Here is an 18,226-nt window from a genome sequence, read left to right as displayed (position 1 = left end):
AAACTTTATATATTTTAACAGATGGTACCACACAATTATATAAAAACTTTTTGCCATTTTATTAATTTTGAGGGTAGAGACAGGTTTTATAAAAAAATTGTAAATGCTAATAATGAGTAAAATTTTCATTAAGTCCAACCCCACTCGAGATATGGGAAAATAGAGGGGTCACTTGTCATCCCTCAATCTTGTAGCATCAAACATCCCTGCAAAATTTCTGGAGTTAGCTTCAAAGTGGGTGAAAAAAGAAATCATGCCCCCACATACACTAACACCCATACATAAAGAAAATCTCCCTATTTCTTGCTGTTTGAAGATAGAGTCCAAAATATAAAAATTTGACCTATTGCTATACTTCCCGTTATAATGGCCAGGATGGTAAAAAAAATAGAAGGGGCCATATTTCACTTTAACATGGCTGTTTTACTGTAGTAGCATTTACCCTAAAGATATTTTTATTCCAACAATCAGAAATATCCCATCCAGTGACTGATCTCAAGATAAATTCTCCAAATCACCTATTTTTCTGTGCAAAATATTAACAGAATCAAAATTTTAAGTAATTGGAATAAGCCTCTATATTTTTTTATTTTGAATCTGACTATTTGATCTTTATCCCCTTTTTAAAAAAGGGGATAAGGATGAATTAGTTCAATAACAATTAGTGAACATGATTATATAATCATGAGTTAACTAAAAAACAGTAATTACAGCAAAAAATTTTTAGACTTTTTTTTTATATAAGATTTCAGGCATGATATCAAGTTTATATGCACAATTAATTTTTTTTACTCAAATTCTAACACTCCTTTTTGAACCACTTAATTTAACATGTCCGGTTTTACAAGAATATACTTCATATATAAGAGAATGCCATCTTGTTTTGGCTTATAAGTTTGTATTGCTGTGTCATGTAAATTAAATGTATGGATATGATAACCATTCAGCAACATCTCTGCAGTAACCATTGTTAAAACTAAGAAGCCAAAACAAACACTTTTTTTAAAAACCTTCCAATACTGTAAAAAAAAGATTTTAGAGATACTTTGCAGAATATAGTACCTCATATTCACAGAAATACAATATTTTATGATGGAAAGTCATATACAAACTTATTCTTTATGACACATACCAGTAATTGATACCTTTCATTTTTAACTAGACATTATATCATATTCATCTACTGTCTCCAATTACAGCTGTGAAAAAATGCAAGAACCATATCGGTAGCTTATAGAACAATGAAATAAGTAATAATTTTATTTTCAAAATTATAAAAATTTTAGCAGTGACAACACAATACAATTAGATAATCTTATATACAATCATAATGAATTTTTAAAATATGAAATTATTATTATTATTGAGGCATTATATTATAAAAATATTTATTAAAATTTATAAATTTTAGAAGTTGCAGTTCACAATGTATTAAATAAAGTGCTTATATATCTAATGAATTTTTAAAATATGAAATTAATAATTAGGCATTATATTATAAAAATATTCTATTAAATAATTTGTAATTTTATAAAAGTTGCAGTTTTACAATGTATTTAAATTAAAGTGCATATATCTAATTTGATTTCTTCCAAAATCACTTTGACTTGTAAGTAGAAAATATTGATTGATCAACTATTTATATAGCTATAATAATTTTAAATGTGCTTTAAATCAATGACTAGAGATGAAAATTTCCAACAATTATAAATTGTATTAACAAAATTAATATTAAAGTATTCAACAATTGAAAAAAAACAAAGCAAATTATACATTTAAAAGAACTGACTAAATATTCAGACACTTTGGCATGTTCTTTGGCAATTTCCTTCATTGTTAATAGTTATGTAGTAGTTTCATTATAGTGAATGACATAGTAATCGTGATAATATGCCAATATACATAAGGGTTGGCCGATGATCAACGACACCCAAACTGCCATATTTCCGTAATCTTTATGCAGATATCGACTAATGACCAAAGCAAATGGCACCTGAAAGAAAATATATTTGTAAAAAATTTGTTTAGTATCTTAGAATTATGTAACAATTATAAGAAGGTGAAAAGAAACACGTACTTGACTAAGCATTCCAAAAAATGCCCAGGATCGAAACATTTTCAATGGAAAACTGACTAAGTACTAAAAAACAAATGGAATGTTAGTAAAAACCAGAATACTGTAATTGATAATTTTGAAATAAATTACATATAGATATGGAGATAAAATTTAAATTTTTATTCTGAAACAATAACCAACATGTCTCAATAATTGGTTATATTGAAAGTTATTTTCATCATGTGCATTGAAGTATGAAATTGTACATGTAAGTTTTTAAAAATATGAAAAAACATATTTCTCATAATATACAATATATTAGACACAAATTATTATTATGAGATATATCAATTTACTTTTGAAATAAACATTTAAAATGGATTCTTTAATTCAAGATATATCTCAGAATAGAATATGGTCGTCTTTATCTTGTGAATGAAAAACCATTTCAGTACTTTGTATAAAATATTTTATACATAGTCTTTAGCATTAATGTAACAGCATTTAAAAATAAAAACTTTGAATGACAAATAATTTGTTTCTGGCTCAGTGGAATAATGTTCAAATTCAAACTTTTATATCTTAAAACAGCATTATAAATATTTTGCCACTTTTTAATAAATGATTAAATAAAATAAACACTAGTAGTCCTTAATTAACATTGTAGATATGTTCTTTGAAAAAGAATTGTTAAGTAAAGATCTCTTTTGTGTGTATGATTTCAGTATTATATAGAATGTTTAAAAACAACTTTTCAGTGCAGACCAGAAGTGGAATTACATGATTGCCTCCAAAGCCATTTTGGCATAGTTTCAGGCTGGTGTTGAGGATTTCATGGCCCAATTAGTGACTTTAGATGAAATGTGGCTTCATTACTATGATCCTGAAACAAAGGAGCAAGCAATGGAATGGTGTCAGAGGTCTCCCAGCAAAAAAAGTTTTATGTTCAATAATCATCCAGAAAAATCATTTAATTTAACTTAAGTACCTTTAAACACAAATTCTTGGATGCTGTTTATATCACATAAATGTCAATTAATGCAGTTTTTATTAATTAATTACATTTAGGTTCAATTGTGGCATGTACCAAAAAATAATAATAGTATCTTTCCTGCACATACATTAAAATCTAATTGAAATAGCATCATTATTGATGATTTGTGTCATGACAACTAATGATGTAAACAATCTTGGCAACAGTAACTTCTGAATTAGTAGTCCTATCATTGATTGGTTGTAAAGTACTATTTTTTTAGTAGCTTAGGAAACCGACTATAATTACGGTCGGTGAAACTTCCGTTAACCTAACGGGTACTTTACGCGGATTAGAGATTAGTTTGCCAGGCCTGGGCTTTTAAGCGTGCACCGAAAAATTAGTAATAATAACGACAAATATCAAGTCAGATCAAAAGTTCAAATATATTTAATTAGCAACTAGAACGTACTACGTACAAATATCAATAATTCCAAACAAAATTTATTAACGAAAATCAACAAGTCAACCCGACAATAAACTTAGCTACTTAGCTTAACTTAATAGTAATTCCCCTTTGAAATTCGACAAATCAAATACTTAGAAACTATGAACAAAATCTCTTACTAATTAAACGTCTATCCGTCACCTCACTATACGAAGAAAACTATTTCCTCAATACTTTCGATATCGTCAAATCGTCAATCGAACTCCTCTTTAGCACCTTGGATCGTCCAATTATCAATCTGGACTTCTATCAGAAAATACTTCGCTTTCGAATCTACCTCGCTCTCACAGTCGCCTCGGTTTGGAACTCACCTCTCCTTCTTCCGTTAACGTACGGGTTTTATACTGTGAGGTGACATCACACTTGAGCTGGGTTACTCCTCTTATTTACATACTTAGTTGCTAACATTAACTTTCTGTTCTGGCAGCTTTAAGTTTCCGACAAAGCTTATAAACCATTTACAAAATATTTATCATAATTTTCTGGGATGTTTAAGACGGTTTATCAAGTATTTCTCTACTAGTGATTGTGGGGACTCCCCCCTCCATTTTTTTCTGTGGACTGTTACTTCCGCTGGGCAGCGCAAGTGCGCAAGATGTTTCCTATGGCGCTTATTTCTCGTGAGTTGTTTTATCTTCATTTTTCATTACTAACAAGAGAGTGGTGGGGAACCTTCGTCCTAAATAAACATAAACCCCAAACAAAAGATAATAAAACGGAAATAATAATAAAATAAAAATAACGTTCGGACTCAGTTCCTTACATGGTCAGTCTATTGACTTTCTTTAACATTGGAAGTATAGGGAGTTGACCATCTGTGGCAGGCTCTTGCCAAGTAGCTTGTTCATCAACCAAGTTATCATATGGCAACCAGGATAAATACGAATTCAAAATTTTGCTCTTTGAACTGAATTGTTTAAAAAGAGAGGCATTCAAAACCCAAGGTTTGATTGTATAAAATTAAATGCTTCTTTTGTAAAATGCATATGAAAATTAAAATTATTTTTGACAATTTTTAACAGAAACAGAAAAACTGAAAGCATATTTTTTTTATACACTCTTCTGGTTATATAAGGAAGTGCTTATAAAAAAAACAAGTTCTCTTTTTTCATCATAATATAAAATTCGTATTTGATAATGATTTACAAGTAAAACTAAATAACTGCTTTATTTTCATAATCAGTACTGTTATCATTGACTGTCAGTCAAGTATTAATGCCAGTAAACTGCATATACTGTGTATAATCTATCATCTTCATGTAAAATTTACTTCAAATGAATTACATTTAAACCTGTCTACCTCAAACATGTTTATCTCAAACTTATTTTGTTTCCTGCATTTTCAGCCAAAATTCAATATATTTTCAGCATTTATCTCAAATAACTTTCTCCCAAAACCTCTTATCTCAAATTATGAATCAAAGTGTCAATTACAGTTTCAAAGCTCAGCAAATATACTTTCAAAGTATTAAACTGTAGTCAAGAAACATCTTGCAATACACTATATAGTTGCAATTAAGCTGCTTTTATGTGATTGACTATGAGTTTGGCTTGTGCCTTATCGGATGAAGAAAGACAGCCATCAGAAACTTGTGGACAAATTTTTGATATATCTTAACAAAATACTATACCTACAATCAAACCTATTATTGTTACTGCTATATCTTGAAGCTTGTCTATCTTGAATTTTTTCCTCATCCCCATGAGATTTGAGATAGACAGGTTCAACTGTATTTTTATATAATGTAAATAATCTATAATATATATTTATAATATGAAGCTAATATCAGGAATTTTTGCTGGATATTATCTCAGTTTTGTAATCATCAAAAAAGGGGTTTGTAGGCAAATAAACAAATTTGTTGTCCTTCCAATCCAACATTCATCAGAAATCAAGAACCACTCAGAAGAAAATTTTAATTCACAGATCTTGAGAGATTCTTGACTTCTGGTGAACATTGGATTGGAAGGACAACAAACTTGTTTATTTGACTACAAACCCCCTTTTTTGGTGATTATAAAAATAATAATTTATATTTATAATACCTCATGAAAAAATGCTGATACAACAAATACTGCAATATTTGCTTGAAGTTTTGAAAATCCTTGGACAAGAAGAGGTTTATAAAGATGTCTAACACACCACTGATGTACAGGAATATTCCAGTTTCTCCAAAATTGATTGATTGATTCAGCATTCCTATTAATAAAACATTTAGTATATTTGTTGTAATAAAGTAATTCTGACAATATAATTCAGTGAATTACAATTGCTTCGAATATATAATCTAAAATATAGTAAATTACTATTGCTCTGGTATCAAAATTTAAAATTTGGTAATTAGTAAGAAGTGTAAATATTTATTCTTTCTACTTCATTCGAATTTAAACTTTAGCATCATACAAGTAAAATAAATGTACAAAATTTATTTATTTCCTTAACCATTCCAAGTGCCAAATAGTGTAAATTGATCAAGATAATCAATCCTTCCTCCAAATTTAATCTTGATGTATGAGTTATTTTTAGTGTGATGTTATCAATCTAGGAGCAATATCAACAAACAATGAAAATTATAAGGAAAGATCAAACATGCTAGATAATTTTCACATCATGCTGGATGTGGACAACTTGATCCACATCCAAATTTGGAAAGATCAGCAACTTGATCTCTACACCTTTACTCTATACAAGCTTTACTGTAATTTATTACTGTGTAATGTCTTCAATAGTTTGCAACTATCCTCTTCAGACTCATTCAATTAGACTCAGATCAAACAGGATTTTTCATATTTGAAATGTATGAAATAAAAATATGAAAAATTGTCAATCTGAGTCTAAATCAGCCTGAAGAGAATAGTTGCAAATTATTGAAAGTACTTGCAATTTTTTAAATAAAACATTGCTTTTAATGCCGTAAGACAGAATACAATACATCATAACATTACACTAGATCATTATTTAGCATGAGGTACAATTAACTTATCTAATGGATGCTTCCCACCCAAGTTCAACAATGGACAAACCTTCCTATAGCAATTCAACATCCACCATTGATTGATTACTCCCTTGATCCAAAAATGCATTCTGGGTTTCTTTGGTCAATGTCATCAAACAATCTTGAGACTCATTCTGATTAGTGTTGAGAATTGAAGACAAAAATTTTGCCTGCCTATGAATTTAAATTAGATTGTGAATCTTACTGGAATAATACTGATGATTATAATTTGAACAGGATATGACTGAAATCAGTAGAGAATAACTGCTGCTCTTCCTTACAACAAATTGGACTATAATGTTCAGCAATTAATAATGAAAAAATAAATCATAAATGTCATATTTCAATATATTTAAATTATATATTCCAAAAACTAATTCGCTGAATTATATTTTATCAGTATTCACTAATCTGAGTGATAATAAATTATAATTTTTTTCTCAAGAATACTAAATTGTTAGTAATGAACAATAACTATAGCAGGAAATACCTACCACCAATCTCTATAGAATTGTCTATCAGCAAATCTTAATATTTCAGCAAATGAGTTTAGACAAGAATGAAAAAGCCAATAAAAAAATAGCAGCCAGATGAAATGATTAGGAACCTATTAAAATATTTTATATAATTAAAGAGTTAAAATCTGAAAAAAATTATTAGTAAAGATTCTCAAAAAGAATTACATTCAATTAGATATTAAAACAGTGTACTTAAAATTATACATATAAATTTCAATTATAAATGTATAAAATAAATAAATTTTCTTATATAATGAATGATGAAAACAAAAATATTTCACACAATGTTTATTGTAGTGTTATTGTTGTTCATTATATTGCATTTGCCATTTGAATAAATATTTTAAAAATTTAATTTAAAGTTAGCTAAATTAAAAATTAAATTTCTCAAATTTGTGAAGCTAAATATGCTTTATAAGTGTGTTTTTTTCTAAATAATACATGGAAATAATTAAATGCTAAAAATTGTTCAATATACTTTCTTAATTAGTTTAATCATGATCCAATAAAAGTCAAGTTTTGACATCTTTGTATGTTCTATATATCAAAATAAATATTCAGATTCAAAACTTTTGATATCTACCTACTTTTTATTCAAATTACAAATCAAGAACATTACACCAGGTAATCAAATGAAAAGAGAACTTGCAAGGAGTTTGGTGACAGACACTAAGTTATAGTATCTGACTAACATAAATCACTAACTCCCAAGTGTTGCGTTGTTTAGTTATTACAGTAAAGCCTCAATTTAATGGACTTTGGATTTAATGGAGAGAATTTCTGATTTGTACATCATTTAATGCCCTGTTAATTTTAAAATGCTTCTTATATGTAATTAAATTAACAAGTTTTTTTTCAAATCCAAGAATTACGGCTCTTAACTTCATGCCACAAGGGGAGTGGGTCTATACATCATCATTCAAAGATGAATAAATAGCAATTTTTTTGTGTTTTTGTCAAATTTTAATTTTGTTCTCTTTTTTAAGAACATTAATTGTATTTAACTAAACAAATAAAGTATATTTTCAAAAAATTGTGTATTTATTTCTTTCAATTTAGATCATATACTTGTTTATTACAGTCTCAGAACTATAGTCAGTACATTAGCATTAAAACAAAACTTTTCTGTGAAATTAAACTTCTCATACAAATTTAATTTTAAATTTAATTACACAAATGTATCTACATAAGTAAAAACAGATAAAAACTCACCAAAATTAGGCCATAAATTGAGATTTCACTGTATTTAAATTAAATGTTGTGGTAACTAGAAATATCTTGTGCTATAGAACAAAGGTTTTATAGCAGAAAGTTACATAAAGAAAAAAAAGTAGTAAGTAGTAATTAGTAAAAAGTACTAATTAAGGTGATGGTTTATGCAAAAATATTCCATCTTTGCCTACATTTTTTTTTAAAAATAAATTTAATAGGTAGCATTCAATGAGGTCTGTGTAATAAAGAATCATCAACAAAAACTTATTTGAAGAACAACTTCAAGACATTTCGATGTACAGTGGAACCTCGATATACGACCTTAATCCATTCCTGATGTTTGGACTTATACCGAATAGGACGTATACCAAACCAACCTTTTCCATAAGAAGTAATGTAAAAATGATTAATCTGTTCTCATGTAAAAAAAAACTCCTCTTGATATGGTATATTAATGGGGTTGTAAAATAATTGAAACACTGAGTACATTAATAAAAAAATAAATTTTATTATAGATTTTTAAAGTTATTACAGTAATAATTGCAAATAATTGCTTCTCATATGCTGTCGCCAGCACATTGTTTTTCAGTTATTGAAAGCAAAAGCAATTTCTCAACATGATCTAATGTCTCCGATCTCTGTATAGAAATTGATTTAACCCCTTTTGCAACGTTAGCAGATTTAATAATGTCTTTATTTTTCACGATTGCCGACATCGTTGTTCTCGGAATATGGTATGCAACAGTTAAATCTCAAACACGCATGCCACCTCCATATTTCTCAACAATCTCTTTTTTCAGTTCCATTGTGATTCTAGTCATTTTTTTAGTTTTCTGTTGCTTTTCATTTGCCTTTTTGCAATTCATGATTAATAAAAATAATAAAGTTTTACTTACAAATTAAAATCAGAAGAAATTTACCAAAGTTATAGAACGTGGCACCGTGAATGCCTAGTCTGGTCTAGTACACCGATAGTGCTATTTGTTCACAGATGTTGCGTATAATTGAATTAAGTCGTATACCGAGCAAAATTTGTTTCGTCCAGATAGGACGTATTCCGAATTGGACATATTCTAAAGCAGACATATACTGAGGTACCACTGTACTTAGAAGAAAATTCCAATAAAATCTTTATGGTGTTTTATCTCAAGAGCATCTACTATTTTACAGTTTTGTTCATAAAACTACAAAAAGAACTAAATTTCAGAATATTTTATAAGTAAAGGTTGTTTATTTATGTGAAGTTTAATGCTATCCCTTAAGTAAATAAATGTTCAAGATTTAAGAATTTCTCATGGCATGTAGCTGGAAAGTAATAAACAAAGCCAGCTCCTTACATCAAACTATTTCTCATGAGTTCTCTCCTCATATGATTATATGATTACTTTGTAAGCTGAAATTGCTAAAAATAAATCTATACTTAGAATATCTTTTCTTTCTATTTTTTAAAATGATGAATTCTTTAAAGAATTGTCTTTAGAAATATTTTTCAAATCTAGTATTTGCAATTACACAAAATGCAAACTCACCGCTAGTTTCAATAACCTTTCTATGACATGAGAAATCTTCATTTCCTATTAAAAATTTTATAATTATTATTATGTAAATGATATTTTAAAACTTAAAATCTTGTTTTTATTAGATACCTGCAAAGGTTTGAAAGAATTGTTAACTATTGGTACCATCCACTGTTGAATAAGTGCAAGTATCACTTGTATAAGAATAAACTGAAAATAAAAAAAAGTGTTTCATAGATTAAAAGTGAAGTAATCAACATTTAAAAAATATATACATTTAACAAGTGGCTAAATATTTTTCTTCAGAACTGAATATTCTCTCTTCTATCTATAATTTATAGTGCAACAGCTATATAAATAAGGGGTAATGAAGGCATTTTATAAATATAAATATTTATTTATAATTATTGTAGAAAGTCACAAATTTTCTGCTAATATTTTCAAAAGTTCAGTTAAAAAAATTAAGATTTAAAATAAATCAAATCATAGCCTTAATTAATTATTATTTGTAGCATAAAATAGCCTGATTAATTAAAGCTATTGTTTGGTTTATTATTATTATTATCAAGTTTTGGGATGTTTATATAAGATTTAAAATTTTGTTAATCAAAAATAATGCCAGATGCTAAAAATCATGTAGTTTAACAACATAATTTAACATTCATTTTTAAAAAATCCAGCCATGAACTGCTTGTTTCCCAGTAAAAAAAAAAAAACACATTTGCACAAAATTAAACTTGTCTATTAAAAAAGTTAGTTTTTAACAAAATCTCCTGTTATTAATTATACTATAAAATGACAAAAAGCTTAATTTTGAGAATAGAAATGATTTTATAAAAAATTGCAAATGCTAATAATGAGTGAAATCTTCATTAAGTTTGACCCCACTCAAGTTACGATACATGATCTATATCTCCCCACCCTCTTGACCTTTAACCACCAAAATTTAATAGCATCAATGCCCCTTATCAAGCTATCATGCCAAATTTGTTTCTTAATCCCATCCTGAGATAAGAAATGAAAGAAAGCACCAACACACACACATCAAATTTTTTTCCTAAAAGACTATTTGGCATAATATAAAAATAATTTGTCCGAAAAAGAAAGACAACATTGCAGAAACTGATACAAAAATGTGAGCTTTATATTGTTAAAGACATGTTCAAAATGATTGCCTTCAATGGCAATATAAAAATGTAGATAGTGGTATTTCTGATATCACTATTTCACAGGCCTTTGGTATGCATCTCTCCAGTTTGTCATCATCACACAGAACTGCTGGGCATGCATCAAACATTGATGCTTTTAGGTAACCTCAAACAAGAAAATTCCAAGAACTTTTGCTCAAGGAATCTAACCACCATTTCACATAATTGATCTACTTGTGGTTTTCTATATACTTCCGTGCAAATGGCTGATCCTTTAATTGTGATGTTCACGTCGAGAAAAAAAGTTCTTCCTGACCAGCTCCAAAACATCATTATCTACAAGAGATACGTAGATAATATACTCATACTAAGAAAATTCCAATTTGGGACCAAGTCTAGAGAACATGATGGCCATGTTGTCCTATTTAGCAATTGTCAAACCACTGATCTGAGCTACTGACATGTCTGTCTAGGAAGGAGGTGGTACACTACTGTACCAAACCTACTATAGGTATGTCAATGGCAAGTTATTGAGCTATTTGTCCTCTATCATGTTTAGATATTGGTCATTATTCAAAGTCATCAATGAATACAGGATCAAGATGCTGCTTATCTCAGATTCACAAGACATTTTAGTGTAAAATGCACTTGGTGTCACAAGTCACATGCAGCATGAAGCATATATCCAGTGGTGCACATTTTGATAATTATACAATCCATATACACTGCATTGTAAGTCCACAAAATATGTTGAAGGAATTATGGTACATGCTGTAAATTTCAAATCATGTTGCATCACTCAAATTGCTGTGTGTAGTCCTCTTCATGTTGTGCTGGTTGCAGATAGCAGCAGAATGGGTACATCATGGTAACACAATATTTGGTGTATTTGTGTCCTCTGTAATCCACAACCTAACCAATGCTGGAAAGATCTCGTTTGCCCATAGACAGTGTGAGGAACCACGGGTAAAGAGAGGATGGTTATTTCTCTTTATCACTTACTTGTTACTATGCAATGGGATGTTCGGGGATGTATGAAGGGGCGGACAACCAGATGGGTGCCCAACTTAGGAGAGTGAGAAGGGTATGAGAAGGGAAGTTAAATTTCCCTTTTGTCATAAAAGTGACAATATGTTTCCTTTTTTGTAAACAACACGTGAAAGACTCTTGCTTCTCACAGTAATTTATTAAATATGAGTTTAAGAAAAAATTATTATTTTAATGAATATTGAAATTACCATATATTTCTGTGGATAAGGCGATAGTCGAATCATAAAAAAAGACTGAAAATCCAGGGTGGTCTTATAGGACAGTTACAAAAAAAATTAGATGGTTTTAATTTATATAAATTTCAATTATAAAAAAAATGGACAAACCATAATTATTTACTAGTAGAGAGTAGGACAAATCCATAAAATAGAATAGCCCATACGACATTTTTGTAAATAGTCAAGGTCATTATCCAAATGCCCAAATCAGTGCGAATGTTTGCAACAATAGCAAGCAGAAAATAAAATTTGTTCATTCAAAAAATTACAGAATAGGACATAATTCTGTATACACTATACAGTATTATTATCCAGAAGATGACTGCTGATCTAAACTAAATTCATAGGCTGTTGATAGTTTGGGGGTCGTCTTATAGAACAGATATATGCTAAAACTATAAAACTTTGATGAAAATTTATACTTCTTCTTATCTGAAGAAAATATCCATCTTATCTGTGGAAATATACGGTATATAGTCGTTTTCTTCATTGGGAAATGAAGGAAATGACATTGGATTTCCATTATTGGAGCGTTTCCTGTTTTAAAACAACATTAAATTTTTATTATTAGAAAATTTTAATTCTATCTCCAGGTTGATTCTCACAATAGCCATTTAAGTGGACACACTGTATAGCTTTAAAATTAATGTTTTAATGTATTCAATTGAATGTAGTTAAATTTAATCAAATCCTATACAATTCCCACACTATTTTTTTATTTTCAAATTATGTTTTATTGTTTTTTTTTTAATTTGAAACATTTAGTATCCTTAAAACAAGACATCTGTGAGTAAATTATTACTCATCTAAAATTTGAGGGACATTTTAATAGAATTATAATACTATTTTAAAAAACATTACCTTAAAATAAGTTTATGCAAATTATTGTTGTCTTATATGATAAGAATATCTTTGTGAAAATCTATTAGTTATTTTTCAAGCAACAGAAGTGCACAAACACTATGAAATGTAAGATACGAAGACTGCACACAGAAATTGAAAAAGTTTTATATATTCATTAAGTCTAAAATTAATTAATTTATTCAGAACTGACAGATGAGCCTGACATTGACCAGGCACAAAACAACAACAAAGATTAAGATTATTACATTATTTCATAGTTCTACTAACCCTTCTATTATATTATATTACATTATTTGATTTATATGTTAGGATCAGAGATCGAAAAAACAACCACGACATGTTCTGGTTAGGTTACTTGGACAGGTTGAAATTGGTTTGAATAAAGACCAACAACTGCCGAATTATCGGGCTAGGAAATGGCTATAACACAACTGCCATTATAACCATTTAGGTGAATTAGTTAGGTGAATTGTTTGGGTCATCAGGCTTTTGCAGAAAAATTTAATTTTTTCATGGATGCATATAAAAAAGTGACAGAAAAGGAAGTTGGTTATTTGTTATTGGATTTTCATCCTAAAACAGATAAATTTTCTGTGAGAGATTTGTGTTTTCCTGACAAACAAGGTATGTTTTGGATATACTTACCAATAAAATGAAAAATGTAAAGAAAAATCACCATACGCTGACGCTTTTAGCAAAGACTACTACTCCTCAACAAAAAGCAATATTGAAAGAAGCTACTCCAAATCAGATTAAAGTTATGTGCGAAATATATGATAATTTGCAGAGGGAATATACCTGCTGATGTTCATAAATTAGGAAAAAATAAAAAAATTATCAAGAAATTAAGCAAAAAACATGTTCCTTTAAATACCAAGAAAAAAATTCTGGTTAATCAATCTGGTGGATTCCTTCCTCTTCTACTGGCACCGTTATTGTCTATGGCAGGAGGGTTAATTGGTAGAGTAATAGGAAAAAGAATCTAATGGCAAAGCAAATGGCTTTAGTTCCTACCAAATTACTGATGAGTTATCAAAAGCCTGAAATAAGAATTGGTTCTAATATTGAAGAATTACTCGAGAGTACAAATTTACCTGACTATGGTAAAGTAGTTATTAAGTCAATTAATTTTGATAGAGAACCGTTTACGAAGAGAGAACCCTTTAGAGTATCAGTTGTATCTAACCAAAGCAAAGAAACAGAATCTCAACCAAAGGAAATCGCTTATGATGATGAGCAATTTATTAAACAAATAATCTTACCAGTACTTCAATTATATCAAAAATATATACCACATTTAAGGGACCATCCATAAATTACGTAAGGGCGATTTCAGCCATTCTAGACCCCAACCCACCCCTGTATAAAAAACCGTAATACTTTCTTTGAACCCCCTTTCCTATCTTATGTAATATTTAGGCACAATTTTATAGAAAGATTTTAACAAAAAAATTTTTTAAATGAAACCCTAAAAACCTTAGGTCCAAAATATATTATTATTAATTAGTTAATTAATATGTACTGTACATGTTATTTATAAAAGACTATGTGAACAAATTTAAAAATATAAAAATTTAATAAATTCGAATAAACAATTTATTTTAAGAACTTTATTTTTTAATTATTAACAATCTTTTTATCATCATCATCATTCAACGTCGTAATGTTCATTTTTATATTAATTTTCACAAAAGGACACAAAATATTTTGACAGATCGACTAGCTAGAATATGTGTAAACAGAAACGTCATACAAAATAAAACAAAAGCGAATAGAGAGAAACCACATTCCGTTACCATATTGATTACATCTTGGCTAAGGCCAAGAAAATAAACTTCATGCTGCTAAAATGTGCTAGGTGCACCGGGGACTAAATCATAAAACTTATAAAACTCTATATAATGGGGCAACACAACCAATGCTACTTTATGCGGCCTCTAGCTGGGGTCATGTAACTAGTAAAAGTTAGTAGCAAGTAAATTACTCTCTCTTCAAAGACAGTTTGCCATCAGAACTTCAAAGTGCTGCAGAACTGTTTCTACTAATGCATCTCGATTACTAGTACAGCTCCTCCTTTTGCCGCTATGTATTGTACAAAAGGTTCTAAACTACTACATCAGAACTCAAACATCAAGACTCAACAACAGTCTCTACTCCTATCTACAGCTGTTCATATGCTACCACATTGCAATTACCCTACTATCTCTGATCACCACCCTGTAAACAAGGTTATCCCCAGGATACATTTAGTGTGATCTGCTTCCTCCATGGATAACCATGCAGACATTAATATCTACACAGATGAGCCGACACAAAGGGAGCTTTTGGACCCAAGTATCTGCATCTTCCTCCAAACAGACGTATTTTGCCCAAAATATATTAGAAGGTATAGATACCCCCCCACATATCAAGCTGAAGATGATGCTGTCTACCAAGCTGTTCAGTGGGCCACTTCACTACCAAACAAAACTCTGTCTATCAACATTTACAGTGATTCTCAGTCTGTCCTAAAAGCACCATATTAAATGTAAGATTGTAAATAAGATAACTTTTGTATTTGTTCCTGGCATACTGGCATACTAGGAAATGAAAAAGCCGACTTTGAGGCTAAAGCCAGCTGAAAAGGACACCGACCTGGACCACATTCACATCCCTCTCTCACGTAGCAGCCTTAAAAATTATATTCATGACAACGCTATGCAAAAGTAGAATCAACAATATATAATTAGAACTCACTTGTGCCTGTGTCCGGTGTGAAATTAATTAATTCAAGTTAACGAACGTCTTCTGGACGCCTTCCATGTCCTTCTTCAGGTTAAACTGCTGGATTCTATTATTTTTAAAAAACTCCATTCCGATCTTTTAAGAACGAATTCGAATGATGATAGTTCAAAAGCGCGATGACCATCGCGCATGCGCTATATCTGTTGTGCTCCTTGTCATACTGTATCGTATTCGTTTTTAATCTTTGTATTCTTTTTTATCTTTGGGTCACATGACTTCATGTGTCATCGGACCCAAATAAATCTTCATAGAATCAACAATAGTTAAGCAGTAAAACTGATAGAATAACAAGTCTTTATTTTCCTAGCCGGGCAAAAACTGCCTCTTGCTATTGCTCAACAGAAAACCTAGACACTGTCGACCATAAGATCTATCAGGCTTGTCCACTTGACATCTTCAGAAGCCACTGTTTGATGCTTTTTACAATTATGTTCAATATATATGGAAGAAGAGACTATAGTTTCAAATTTCTAGTTTTACATTTTAGTTTTCACTAAAAGCCAAATACTAATTTTATGTTCACTTTGTATCATGTATTTTGGTTTACGTACTCTTAGTGTTATACACCCATAGGAGTGGTTCACTTATTCTAATAAAAAGAAAAAAAAAAAAAAAAAACCACCACACAGCCTTTCTCCCATGATAGAAAATATGTAGAGAGTAAGTCTGCTAGCGTTATTATTCTATCACATCACATCTGATGGCATCAGTACAACGCACATTCTTAATAGAAACCGCCAAATTCAAAACTCCACCACTCAATGAGATTAAAAAATAAAAATAAGAATATTATGTAAAACGAGATCTATTACCCCCTACCCGAGTAGGAAATCATAAGAAATCCTTGACCCCCACCCACCCCAAAATACCTTATGTAATTTATGGACAGCCCCTAATTGCTAAGCTGGATCAAAGTCATTATGGATGGAATTCTAAAGATGAATTAACAATCGATAGGAAACATATATCGGAAGTCATATAGTAGACTTAGTTTCATATGTAATGAGAAATAGAATAAACTGCATTAGTCCCTGTTGGTTTTAACGAATTTTGGGATGGTTTACAGAAAATAAACATTCCTAAAGAGTGGATCGGAAACAAAGGTTTGGCGACATTACCTAAAAAAATACATTATCAACCAACATCACTCAAAACTCAAGAAGAAAAATCTCGAATGGAAAAACTTTTGAAATTGATATACTATAATCCTAAATCTCCAGCATCTTTTGGTGGTGTGAGTAAATTAGTTAACGAATCAAATTTACTGCAATCTGTTGTTAAAAAATGGGCGTCTTCTCAATTAACTTATATGCTTCATAAACCTGTAAGAATTAAATATTCATGAAGAAAAACTGAAAGTTTTTATCCTAATGACTCATGGCAGGCTGATTTAATTGTATTAAAATAATTTTATAGATTTAATAATAGAATAAAATATTTACTAGCTGTAATCGATGTATTTACAAAGTATTGCTACTTCAGGCCTATAAAAGATAAAAAAAACCTCAGTCAGTTTTTAAAGCTTTTCAAATCATTTTTTTAAAACGAAACATTCCAAAAAATTTACAAACTGATAAAGGAAAAGAATTTTATAATAGATTAGTAAAAAATCTTAAAAAATTTAAAATTAATCATTATTCAACTCATTCAGATACAAAAGCAGCTATTGTCGAAAAATTAAAAAAAACTTTGTGGAATAAAATATATAGATTATTTACTTATCACAATTCTTATAAATATATCAATAAATTATCAGATATTGTGAAAAGTTATAATAATAGTTTTCATAGAAGTATTGGTATGTCTCCATTGGAAGTTACCCCCCTACATCACAGTGTAATTTTTGAAAAGTTGTACGGTATAAAAGAAGGGAATACGTTTAAAATTAATATTGGTGTCCTCGTTCAAATTTCGAAAATATGTAAAACATTTAGTCGAGGATACCAACCCAGTTGGACTGAAGATATATTTATTATTGACAATCTTTTTTCATCTCATCCTCCAACGGATATATTGAAAGATTTAAATAACGAAATTTTGGAAGGAAGATTTTATACAGAATTACAGAAGGTAACAAAATGATGGAATCGGACTTTTTTGTGACTCTGACAAAACACCAGCATGGATTTATTCCCTAAAAATAACCAGTCTCATTTCACCGTGAAAATGAGTCCACCTATTGATTTACATGGAAAATTGGTGGTTGGTCTGACTGAAGTTATTATTCCTAGAAATTGGTTTAATATATCTAATCATAATAACAATTATACTATTAACAAGCATAAAATTAGAACAGAAAAAATAGAAGATAAAACATATATGATTCCTCTAGCTAAGAGTGGTAAAAAGGCAGGAGAGTTAGCTTTTGATTGGATAAACAGG

General features: G+C 29.5%; 1 protein-coding gene across 1 annotated transcript in view; it reads right to left on the bottom strand.

The window, feature by feature from the left end:
• Positions 1-1,593: 1,593 nt before the first annotated feature.
• The window catches only part of LOC136978953 (diacylglycerol O-acyltransferase 1-like), a 64,138-nt gene continuing 47,505 nt past the window's right edge, over positions 1,594-18,226 (bottom strand). Inside the window, exons 10-15 of the mRNA XM_067274800.1 lie at positions 9,910-9,990; positions 9,793-9,837; positions 7,028-7,140; positions 5,584-5,737; positions 2,078-2,140; positions 1,594-1,993 (exon numbers count right to left, since the gene is read on the bottom strand). Of these exons, the coding sequence (XP_067130901.1) occupies positions 1,844-1,993; positions 2,078-2,140; positions 5,584-5,737; positions 7,028-7,140; positions 9,793-9,837; positions 9,910-9,990 (606 nt within the window). The 3' untranslated portion in view covers positions 1,594-1,843. The remainder of the gene's footprint in view (positions 1,994-2,077; positions 2,141-5,583; positions 5,738-7,027; positions 7,141-9,792; positions 9,838-9,909; positions 9,991-18,226) is intronic.

This window comes from Centruroides vittatus, unplaced genomic scaffold, assembly GCF_030686945.1.
Source record: "Centruroides vittatus isolate TY-2023 unplaced genomic scaffold, ASM3068694v2 contig_564, whole genome shotgun sequence".
NCBI lineage: Eukaryota > Metazoa > Arthropoda > Arachnida > Scorpiones > Buthidae > Centruroides > Centruroides vittatus.
Note: the sequence above shows the minus strand (reverse complement) of the source record. Positions and strands in the feature narration are given on the sequence as shown.